Source organism: Prionailurus bengalensis, chromosome E1 (genome assembly GCF_016509475.1).
Source record: "Prionailurus bengalensis isolate Pbe53 chromosome E1, Fcat_Pben_1.1_paternal_pri, whole genome shotgun sequence".
NCBI classification, from domain to species: Eukaryota; Metazoa; Chordata; class Mammalia; order Carnivora; family Felidae; genus Prionailurus; species Prionailurus bengalensis.
The window spans coordinates 18,691,841-18,703,639 of NC_057347.1; the positions used below are offsets into that span (position 1 = coordinate 18,691,841).

At 53.8% G+C, this 11,799-nt stretch overlaps 1 protein-coding gene across 1 annotated transcript in view; it reads left to right on the forward strand.

Annotated features, from left to right (window-relative positions):
- The window catches only part of NOS2 (nitric oxide synthase 2), a 33,298-nt gene extending 22,488 nt beyond the window's left edge, over positions 1-10,810 (forward strand). Inside the window, 13 exon segments of the mRNA XM_043583616.1 lie at positions 962-1,040; positions 1,816-1,997; positions 4,086-4,249; positions 5,231-5,438; positions 7,471-7,558; positions 8,012-8,133; positions 8,443-8,591; positions 9,462-9,656; positions 10,211-10,453; positions 10,456-10,575; positions 10,577-10,690; positions 10,692-10,764; positions 10,767-10,810. Coding sequence (XP_043439551.1) covers positions 962-1,040; positions 1,816-1,997; positions 4,086-4,249; positions 5,231-5,438; positions 7,471-7,558; positions 8,012-8,133; positions 8,443-8,591; positions 9,462-9,656; positions 10,211-10,453; positions 10,456-10,575; positions 10,577-10,690; positions 10,692-10,764; positions 10,767-10,810 — 1,781 coding nt within the window.
- Positions 10,811-11,799: the final 989 nt, after the last annotated feature.

Sequence of the window (11,799 nt, forward strand, 5' to 3'; positions counted from 1 at the left end):
GATGGCGGTCTCTGACGCTGGAGTCTGTGCTCGAGGAGACCACTAGGACCCTCTGAGCGGAGGCAGCTGGCCTAGGGATTCCAGGCCTCTCCCTCTTGTTGCAGCCGAGAGCCTGCTGGGGTGCAGGACTGGAGAGCTTGCTTCATCTCTGAGGAAGCCTATTCCAGGAGGAAGCCCTGGGAGGGTGACAGAAAGGGGAGCCAGCGCCAACTGAGGGCCTCCTGTGTGCCAGGCACTGTGCTGGGCTTCTCACCCATGCCACTCTCAGTGACCCTGACACTCATCTTGTAAGAAGGGCACAAAGACCAGGGCTCCTGGCTGGCTCAGTTGGTAGGGCATCTGATGCTTGATCTCTGGGTTGTGAGTTCGAGCCCCATGTTAGGTGTGGAGGTGACTTAAAAAACAAAATACGACGGGCACAAAGACACTGAAGTTTGGGGAGGTGAAGCAAGTTGCTAGCATGTGGCCAGGCTGGGATTTGAGCCCCAGCCGTCCAGTTCTGACAGCCGCCAAGTATTATAAACCACATCTTGTAGAAGCAGTCCCAGGCTGCTGTCCGTGAACTCTTGATGGTGCCTTCTTGACGCTGTGCCTCCGTGATTCCTCTTTTCTTGTACCATGAGTACAGTAGCCCTGTAGGTTCCTGCATGTTTAGGACACCCCTGGCTTCAGCTATGCTCTCCTGCAGATACCAGGCTATGGGGAGGGCCTAGAAATCCCCACCTTTGGGCACCTCATGCATTTCCCAGCGCTTAGCAGCACAGCTACCCTCTGTCAAACCAAGGGTCTTTATTTGTGATTCAGAAACAGCAGGGAAAAAGAAAGGACAGAAAACCCCCCTGCCGTCACAGCGGGACACCCCAAGGGTAGTGTCCAGGGATAACTGACTCAAATACATGGAGGCTGCCCCCACCAACACTTAAGAGACACTTTGCCATTTTTTCCTCTCTGTCCCCCACAGCCCTCGGCAGTATGCACGCCAAGAAAGTGTTCACCATGAGGCTCAAATCACAGCGGAATCTCCAGAGTGCGAAATCCAGGTAAGGGAGACTGCAGGCCTGCCTGAGTGATGACCCACAAATTTAATTTAATGAAGGGACGACCAGAGCAAGTCAGTCTTTGAAAGGAGAGAAGTGTCCACTGGCAATAGCAACGATGACTTTGTCAGGACCAGCTTGACCGGTAACGCCTGTGACCTCCATCACCTCTAGGTCTGGTATCCGTTAACCATGGGCCAGTTTCCCAGCTTGACAACTAGGCACCTGCTCTACCAACCTGTCCTTTGTCACTAAACCCTTTCACCAAAGGTGGAGGGCAAGAGAAACTCAAACCATTTGGCTCTTTCTTAAGAACTTTCAGGAAAACTTTTGGCAGGGAAGGACATTTCCCTGCCAGGAGAAACGAGTATTCTGGATTCCCTGTAGGTTGTCTGTGCTGTCCTCCCTCCCCCTCCCCATTCATTAGGAAAACCAGGCTTTGTTCCGATAAGAACCAGATTTGTGCTGGGGACAAGAAGGGTTTTTTTCCTAATGCTGACTATCTCCCAAGGGGATGCATTCTTTAGGCAGAGGGTGTGGTCAAGCCTGTGTGGCTCAGGACTGTCATGTGGGGAGGGTGCAGCCCACCCTCTCCCCACAGAGAAGCCCCAGGCCCTCCTGAGCACCCCAGCCTCAGGGGCTGTGGGTGACCCATGCTCATGGAACTGGGCAGGAAAATGAAAGAAGGGCACATTTCCTAGGGAAGCTGGCCGGGCCATCAGGACCTCTGGAGGAAATCCTGGTGGCGTCACCAGAGGCTTCTCTTTCCCTTTTCCAGCCGCACCACCCTCCTGGTGGAGCTCTCCTGTGAGGACAGCCACCGGCTGAGCTATCTGCCTGGAGAGCACCTCGGGGTTTTCCCAGGCAACCAGCTGGCTCTGGTAAAAGGCATCTTGGAGCGAGTGGTGGACGGCCCTGCGCCCCATCAACCGGTGCGCCTGGAGACCCTCAGCGAGAGTGGTGAGCACTTGCACGGTGGCCCCTGCACCCCCCCAGCAACCTCCCTGACTCTGCTGGTGGGCTGGTCCCACGCCCGCGCTGTGGGCAGTTAGCCCTGTCCTCCCTGCTGAGTGGGTGGGCCGCCCAAGCCCATACTCGTGCAGCTTTGCCAATGGAAGGGACGCTTCTTTGGGACTATCTGTCCAACCCCAGAGACTGGGGAGTCTTTTTCCCTTCGTTCTTTTGCTCACCCAGCCACTTTTTTTGTTCATTGATGGATTCATTTATTTTTCCATTGAGATTTCAACCGGTCACATCTATATACCAGGCAGGCCCTGGGCTACAAAAATGAATGAGGCTCAGTGTCTGCATTGAGAAAGCTCACTACCGAGTACAGGAGGCAGATAGGCAAGAATATTCATCACCGTCATCATCCTCATCCTCATCCTCATCATAACAGTAGCAGCTGGCATTTGTTGGGTAATTACTAGATGCCAGCATTTTACATGCCCTGTCTCTTCAGTCCCCACAATAGACATGTGTGTGCAGTTTGCCTGATGACGTAATGGAGAAGTGTGGGAACAGCGTAAAATGCTGCGCTTTGAAGGTTCAAGTCCCTGATCCATCACTTCCTAGCTATGTGACCTTGGGCATAGGAGTTAACCTCTCGAGGCTTTATTTCTTGTCTCTAAAATGAAGACAAAGGAGCTGTCCTTGTAAGGTTGTAGTAAGACCAGATGATTAGGTGCAAATGCCCCCTTCACCACAGTTCCTGGCACCGAATAAATGTAGAAGCAGAGGGATGTCCATTCCCTAAAGGCTGTGAACATCTGTCCAGAGCTCAGAGAAGGAGTTTAATGTGCCCTGGGAGTGTCCCTGGATCCCAAAGTTCATAACCTCCTTGCATGTTCATGGCATTCTGCTTACCCATCGAAGGCCTCACTTATCCCCACCTTACTCGGATGACGGGCAGCGGCAGACTGTGGGTGGCAGGGAGAGTGAGTCTCCTCCTGGTCATCCTCACCTGGGAGAGGACGCTGTCCTAGGGAGGGTCGGGAGCACCCCCTTCCCCTGCTAGGGTGAGGCCCAGTCTGTGTGGTCAGCACAGCACGGGGTGGGGGACAGGCACTAGGAGAGATAAACTAATGAAATCAACACTTGCAAGCCTCCTAGCCCATAGGAATGGCCCTCTGGCCTGAGTGACAGTCAGACCTCCAAAGAATGTGTGCCCCTAAAGAGAGTGGCCACAATAGGAAAAGGAGGGTCAGAGAAGCAAAGGGTGGCGTTGTCCCCCACCGTCCAGGAGAATGTCTTGTGACGCAGGAAGACAGATGTGTAGTTCTTCAGGCCTTGGGTCCAGATGAAATAACATAGTACGAATATTTTTACCTAATATTTATTGAATATGTATGTGCCTAACACCATACTATTACACGTACACTATACCATTCAATGGTCATACAAATCCAGCGAGACAGGTTTTGTTATTGCACTCGTTCTATAGGGACAGAACCCAAGGTTGTGTTCAGTCACCTCGCTAGTAAGTGGGGAGCCAGAGTTTGAACCCAGGTGTACTGGCTCCAGGGTCCACACTATGACGGCCCTGCATACTGCCTCTTGGGACTCCTTGGGACTTGCCACTTTACTTTGATTTGCTGCTCACCCAGTACCTCTTGGTATAGCCCCAGGGGACTGAAGTCATGGGCTTTTCTGTAAATGCATAACTGGCCTTAGGGGTGTACATCAGTCTTTGGTGAATTTAGTTACTGTGAGTCTGTAGTTCACCTATGGTTGTTTTGCTAAAGTACAGATCTGAACCAGAGAGGGACTGAACTCTGGTGCATAGTTAAGTTTTCAGGATTGTGCTAACTTGGGTACCCTTTAGAGAGCTGTTGGTCAGCCTCCCATGGCAGCCGTAACTCTGAGCACCACTTCCTTGCATGTGAATTGGGCACGTGAGCACTTTTGCTGTTCCTGAAGGCAGAAATTCAGTGTCTTCTCTCCCTGCAGCTGAAGGGTGGAGGGTGTTTTCCCCAGAGGCCTCATCACCCTTCAGGAAACCTAAATGGGGCCTTTTTTGCCATCCTGACTCCTTCTTTCCCTATCCAGGAAGCTACTGGGTCAGAGACAAGCGGCTGCCCCCGTGCTCGCTCAGCCAGGCCCTCACCTACTTCCTGGATATCACCACCCCCCCAACCCAGCTGCTGCTCCGCAAATTGGCACAGCTGGCCACAGAAGAGGCAGAGAGGCAGAGGCTGGAGATCCTGTGCCAGGTGAAGGTTGGGGCTGGTGGGTGAAGGAAGGGTAGGGCGGATGAGGGGAACCAGAGCCCAGAGCTAGTGTTTAACCTCCAAGGGGAAATCCTACCTAGCTTCCCAGAGTGAGACTTGTCAAAAGCTGGTGTGAAGTCTGTATCCCCTCCATCCCATCACTAGGACACAGTTGCCTTGAGTGATCTTAATTTTTCTTAGTGTCTGCAGGACACTACCTAAGATGAGATGAGATGAGATGAGATGAGATGAGATGAGATAAGTGGCTAGAAAAGGGGAGCCATTATTGTCTTGGCTTTGTATATTCCTAAAACCTGGAATAAGCCTGAAACTTAGGAAGTGCTGGAGGATGGATGGTGAGGGTGAATGGATAAACAGACACAGTAACGGGTAGTTGAGTTAATAAATTAATGAGAGGATGCATTAACTCACTGACAACTTTCTAGGCCCATGCCTTTGCAAAGGCACCGGATGGCATTATCACCATCATGTTTATCGCTAATTATCTTGATTCCCACCACCTCCACTGCACTGTACTAACTTGGCACATGTTCTTGCATTTAAGTCTCTCGCTATCCCCATGAAATAGATGATGCCATCCTCGTTTCACAAAGGTTAAGTGATTGGGACGAGATCCCACAGCTGGTAAGGGCGTCCAGTCAAGATTTGAACCCAGGTGTGTATGATTCCAGAGCTCTGTCCACAGTTAGATTACAATAAAAATTTGACTCCTGCCCACCGGGAGCCAACGGTGGAGTTCTAAGCACACAAATCAGGTTAATGCTACTCACTGACCTGAGTTCTTCCAGGAAGGAACGATTTTCTCTCCAGCTTGGTAGTCTCAGCACCCTGGACAGCGCCTGGCACTTGGAAATGTTCGTTGAGGGTGTGAATGAGTGAATGAATGAATGCTGGATTGTGACAGCCTTCTGCCTCCGGGTGGGGCAAGTGCCAGAAGTCACTCACACTGACCTTGGCTTTCAGCCCTCAGAGTACAACAAATGGAAGTTCACCAATAGCCCCACATTCCTGGAGGTACTGGAGGAGTTCCCATCCCTGCGGGTGTCTGCTGGCTTCCTGCTCTCCCAGCTGCCTATTCTGAAACCCCGGTACTACTCCATCAGCTCCTCCAGGGCCTGTGCACCCACGGAGGTCCACCTCACTGTGGCTGTGCTCACCTACCGCACCCGAGGTAAGGCTGGGCAGGGGCTTTGGAGCAGTCCAGCTCTGCTGTTTACTGGGCAGTGGTTCAACATCTCTGAACTGTGGTCTCCTCAGCAGTTAAAAACCCACTCCCCAGGGGAGCCTGGGTGGCTCAGTCAGTTGAGCGTCTGGCTCTCGATTTCGGCTCAGGTCATGATCTCACAGTTCGTGGGTTCAAGCCTGACATTAAGGTGCCGGCGTGGAGCCTGTTTAGGATTCTCTCTCCCTCCTTCTCTCTCTCTCTCTCTGCCTCTCCCCCACTCATGCTTTCGCTGTCTCTCAAAATAAGTAAACTTTCAAAAACCCCTACCTCCCAGAGTGTTAATAGCAATAGGAGGTGTGTGGGAGAGATTACTACGAACCAGGCACTGAGCTCACCCTTTTGTATATGTATTATCGGTAACCGTACGAGATGGGGACCGTTTGCATTTTACAGGTGAGGAAACTGAGGCACAGAGAGGTTAAGCCACAGAGTCATACTGTTAGCAAATAGAGAACTGAGGTTCGAACCCAAGCAGTCTGACTGCTGAGTCTTCCCTTCTTCACTCTACTGCCCTACTACTGTTGGGACAACTTAATGAGATCAAATGTAGAAAGCACCCAATACTTCCCAGCGATTCTTCATTTCCTGATAGTCTAGCCTGGGTACAGGGGTGATTATGCCTTGATTGTTCACTCAGTCATTCACTTATTCAGCGATGGTTATTTCTTTTTTTTTTTTTTTTTAATTTTTTTTTTTCAACGTTTATTTTATTTTTGGGACAGAGAGAGACAGAGCATGAACGGGGGAGGGGCAAAGAGAGAGGGAGACACAGAATTGGAAACAGGCTCCAGGCTCTGAGCCATCAGCCCAGAGCCTGACGCGGGGCTCGAACTCACGGACCGCGAGATCGTGACCTGGCTGAAGTCGGACACTTAACCGACTGCGCCACCCAGGCGCCCCCAGCGATGGTTATTTCATATCCATCTATGCTTGGCATGGTGGTGGATGTGGAAACACAACACGTAGCTTCTTCCCTCATGGAGCGTCCCGTCTAGAGGGGGCAGTGAAGAGAGACTCATAGTGATGGACTGTTGTCATTATGCAGGAGCTAGGAAGGAAAACGCAGGGTGCTCTGAGGACAGAGGGTAGAGGATGGGCTAACATAGACTGGAAGGTCCAAAACCTTGTCTACTTGGACTTGGGCCTCTGTGCTCGGTGAACTGTACCCTGTAACTGAGCATTGCCTGGGTTGGTAAAGCCAGGTAAAAAGCATAGTCACACGGTTTCTAAACACTGGGCAGAGACTCTGCTCTGTTCGAGAACATCTACACAGGCCAAGTCTCAGTCCTCAGGCAGGGAGAGGGGAGGTGGGGACACCTTGTGAGAGCAAGATTCCATCCAGAGGAAAAAAGGGACTTTTCAAGTTGGTTGGGATAGCTTTAAATGCTGGGCCTTTGGGAAGGGAATGTAAACCAGAGAAAGTAGGGGTTTCCACAGGCCCAGGAGGGGCCGCTTGGGGAGACAGATATCACAGCAGACCAGAATGCTCAGGGGGCTGTCTGTCACCCAGGGTTCCTACCAGCAAGGGGTTTACCTCATGAAGACACTGTGGGGCAGTGACTGTGGCCACCCTGCAGGGCCACTTTGTGCTATATCATCGGAGCTGAGTAATGGGCTGGGAGGGTCCCTGGAGAAACTCTCGGAAGGAGCATTGGCGTGGGAGTCAGGGAACCTGAGCTGTGGCCTCATTTTACTGCTACCTGAGTGACCTTGTACAAGTCACTTTCCTTCTCTGAGACTCTTTCTGCAGTGGCAAAGGGGAGAGTCTTGCAGACTCTCTAAGTGCGTTTCAGTTTTCCCCAGCTCTGGCTGCATAGAGGGCAGACCGCAGGACCGGGAGAACTGCCCCCTCACTAAAGCCCACAGAGTGCCTCAGCGGACACTTCCAGGAGGCTCGTTGGTGTGGGAAGAGCCTCTGGGACAATTCACCCCTAGGGCGTGGGGAATGATGTTGGTCATGTCTGTGTTGTCCTTGCAGGTGGCCAAGGTCCCTTGCACCACGGCGTCTGCAGCACATGGCTCAGCAGCCTGAAGCCCCAAGACCCAGTACCCTGCTTTGTGAGAAGGTAAACAGGCCCTCCACTCTGTCCCTGGTGGGACCACTGGCCCCTGGGAGTTCTGGTTTGAAGAGGAATGATCTGGGACTTAGGTACCATGCTGGGCCCCATGGCCCATGAAGAAGGCATCGGGGTCCCCCTGGCCCTCTCCATCCTATCCCTGGCAATGAAACGTAGCCAGATCTCCGGCAGAGACGGAGATGACAGCAGTCGGGGTGGGGATCTAGAGAACAATGAGTTTCAGGCCTTTTTCAAAAGGAGCCAGGGCGAGGAGATGGTGTGCCAGGGCAGGGGAAATGAGGCAGCCTACAGGACTTGGGAAATCACATTTGAGCTCATTGTCTCCTCCACCCTCACAACACCACCGCCCCCAGCTGCACCCCCAGTTCCCCAGCCCCTGTCCAGTGTGTGCATCCATCTCAGGGTGTCTGAGGACTGGGCCTCTTGATCTGTCCCCTTTAGTGCCGGCGGCTTCCAGCTCCCTGAGGACCCCTCCCAACCTTGCATCCTCATTGGGCCTGGCACAGGCATCGCCCCCTTCCGCAGCTTCTGGCAGCAGCGGCTCCATGACACCGAGCACAAAGGTACAGTTAGAGGGTTTCGGGCAGGTGGGGAGGGGACACCAGGTGGCCTGGCATCTCTCCAGGAGTAGGGCGGCAGTGACTGGAGAGTTGTGCCACCGCCCACAGACGTTTCCTTGCCCTTCTCCCATTTGCCTCAGCCTGTGTGGACAAGTGATCTGAATGCCCTGGGCCTCATTTTCCTCATCTGTAAAGTGGGGATAATACTAGCTAGGATAGCTGTGGGCGTGAAATGAGAATTCAGGCCGGTTGCCGGGCTCCGCGGGCCCTCTGGTGGCCACCCTGGTAACTGGAGCCTGCTGGGTCTCACAGGGCTCCGGGGCAGCCGCATGACCCTGGTGTTCGGGTGCCGCCGCCCGGATGAGGACCACCTCTATCGGGAGGAGATGTTGGAGATGGCCCAGAAGGGGGTGCTGCATGAGGTTCACACAGCCTACTCTCGCCTGCCTGGCCAGCCCAAGGTAAATGCGGCAGCTGCCCGTGCAGTGGGTGGGACATTAAAAGCACAGTCTGGTGGGTGCCGCGGCTCCCCGCGAGGAGCCCCTTGCTCTTGGAGCCTTCGTCTCAGCTCTAAAAGGGAGGCGGTTACACAACCATCAAAGCGATGCTGTGAAGCTATCATGTTCACTCTGTCAGGAGAAGAGAGGGCCCCCGGGACATTCAGGACAAAGCAGGTCACCTGGTAGGTTAGACCCAGTGCCCAGCTGACTAAAAGTGCTCCCTTCAGATACACAGCTGCCTGGGAAGAAGTGGTCTGGGCTGGCTTTATGCCCAAACACCACGCCCCGGTGACGGTCTCTGCCGCCCTGGGGAGTCGGGACAGACCCTTGCCTCAGCCCCTGTGAATTTGTTCTAGCCACGGTGCTCTGTGTCCAGTGCTAGGGTCACTGGGCATCTTGTGTGGAAGGAACGAGAGCAGAGACTCCTAGGTTTCTGTATAACTGGGGAGCCCAGGGTTCTGTGCCCTGCTCTGAATTACAATGGGGATTCCGTGAACTCTGCACTGAGAGGCTCCCTTTACTGGGGTGTAGGCAGGTGGGCCTCAGAGCCCAGGCAGGGGAAGTGGCTTGATAGATGCCTCTCTGAAGCATGGTGAATTCAAAGTAAATGCAGGAGCCTCACTGAATTGTCAGCTTCTTGAGGGCAGGGCTGAGGGGTCAACATTCCTCTCTCTGGCCCCAGCCCAGGCCAGAGCTGGGCGGGATGCCAGGGTACCTCCTTATCCTGAGCCTGATCCCTAGGCAAGGTCCCGGCTGGGCGGGTCCTCACCCTGCAGCCCAGCATGTCCCCTCACTGCCTCCGCCTGGACCCACCACGTCCTCTGGTTTCAGGTCTATGTTCAAGACATCCTGAGGCAGAAGCTGGCCAGCGAGGTGCTCCGCGTGCTCCATGAGGAGCAAGGCCACCTTTATGTCTGTGGGGATGTGCGTATGGCCCGGGATGTGGCCCAAACCCTGAAGCACCTGCTGGCCGCCAAGCTGAGCCTGAGCGAGGAGCAGGTGGAGGACTATTTCTTCCAACTTAAGGTACAGTGGCTGGTGTGTGGGTCAGGGGTGCAGATCAAGGACACGGGCAAGGGAATCAGGACTAGGAGAGTCAGGCTCAGAATAGTCCTGCACCTCAAAAGAATCCTAGAGGTGACTGGAGGTCAGAGCGAGATGGGCTGTTAAAAGGCCTGGCCGCTCAGTTAGACAAAGGCAACACGTTGCTTTATGACAAGACTTCTCAGGGCCGCTAATGTGCTGTGTGTCGTGACTCCTCAAGGAGAGAAAGGATGCAGCATTTCCCAAACGTGTCTATCTCAGAGCCCACATTTCCCGGAGCGTCTTGTGGGACAAGAACGAGGCAGGCTGGGACAGCTGGTTGGGTGGTTCACACCAGCGCAGGTGCTGATGGGAGGTAGAACCTAAGTGGGATTCAAGTGTGCCCTAAGCATGGCAGTTGTGAAGGCAGATGGCTCATGAGTGTATGTGTGGTAAGGAAGCCAGGGGAGCCCCAGGGGCTCGTCCTAGCCTGGACCTGATGAATGGGAGGCGGCTGGACCAGCAGAGCTGACACGCTGGCCTGCTTTCCCTTAAAGAGCCAGAAGCGCTATCATGAAGACATCTTTGGTGCTGTATTTCCCTACGAGGTGAAAAAGGATGGGGCAGCAAGGCAGCCCAGCGATCCCAGAGTTCCAGCGGCCCACGGGACAAGTTAAAGTCGCTGCCACAGAACTTAATGATGGAGCCAACTCCCGATTATCTGAGGTCACAGGGCCCGGAGAGATGGAAGGAAATCATAGCCCGGAGCCTCACGTCTTAGTTCCCCAGCTCCTTCCCCACCAAACCCTATACTTGACCTGCTGCCGGCTAGCAGTCTGGACCGAGTGGAACCTCTGGTCTCCCTTGAGCCCACCCTTCCCGGATAATGGAGAGTTGGGGCTTCCTGGGTCCCTTGAAGACTAAAGCTGCTGTGCTGGGCTCACCTGGTGGGTGACAAGGATGAACCTTCTTCTGATTGCACCACTTTACGTGACCACCAGGAGGCGCTGTCGCGCCACCCTGTATTTAGCTCCCCACTGTACAGTTATTTATGCCTCTGTATTTAAAAAAAACAACCTCCAGCCTTAAGGGCCGCTCGGGCCGTCCCTGTATGACTCCTGGATGGAGATATTTATATGGAATACATTTTATTTTAACCACATTGTACGTGAGTGTGGGTGTTCTGTAGGGAAAGCCACTCCGTCACACAGAGTTGGGGACTGGTGGGTGGCACAGCCTGGACAAAAATCCCCCTCAGAGGGACATGCTGGTTTGACCACGCCACCTCTCGGAAATGGCCACCAGGTATGAGGCAGAACATGGAGTTTTGTGCCCATCTGAAGACCTGTGATGGGGGCGAGGAAGCAAGATCACCCATGGGGTGTGGGCGGTGACTCACGGGGCACGTCTCACACGGGTGTGTCGGGGATGCACCGCTTTCTAGAAGGCGGCTGTGTTTTGCTCTGGGCTCGCCTGTTTCATGAGAGTTTGGCCAATAATAATTTGGCACCTGGGTGACAAAGCAGGTGAGGTGGGACTGTGCCAAAGCTGTGGCAGTGAGTGAAGGACACGTGTCTTACACGGGGAAGACTTCTTCAGGGACTGAGCCTTATTCTCTTAGAATAAGGAAGGAACTTGGGTGTCCTGGGGGACCCAGTCACTTGGCTCTTGGTTTTGGCTCAGGGGATGATCTCACAGCTTTGTGGGTTCAAGCCCCACATCGGGCTCTGTGCTGGCAGCACGGAGCCTGCTTGAAGTTCTCTCTCTCTCTCTCTCTCTCTCTGCCCCTCTCGACTCTCAAAAAATAAATAAACTTAAAAAAAAAAAAAAAGGAACTTAGCCAGGGGCTGAGGGGTGTGGGAAAAATCCAGCTCCCAGCTTGGATTTGGCCTTTGCTTCATTGGTTCCTGGGCTCACTTCTCCCCTCCCCCTACTCAGATGGGGTGAGAATGGGACAAAAGGGCACCCCAGCCCCCAGTGTCCCAGCAACGCACCTGAACGTGGTCGAGAATGCGGTCACCTAGACCAGTGCCTGTCCCCTCGGAGATGCACGCAAACCACCAGCGTCTTGTCACAACACAGACCGATTCTGGAAGTCTGCGGCAGGCCTGGGTTCTGCCTTCCTAATAAGCTCCCGGCTGCCGCC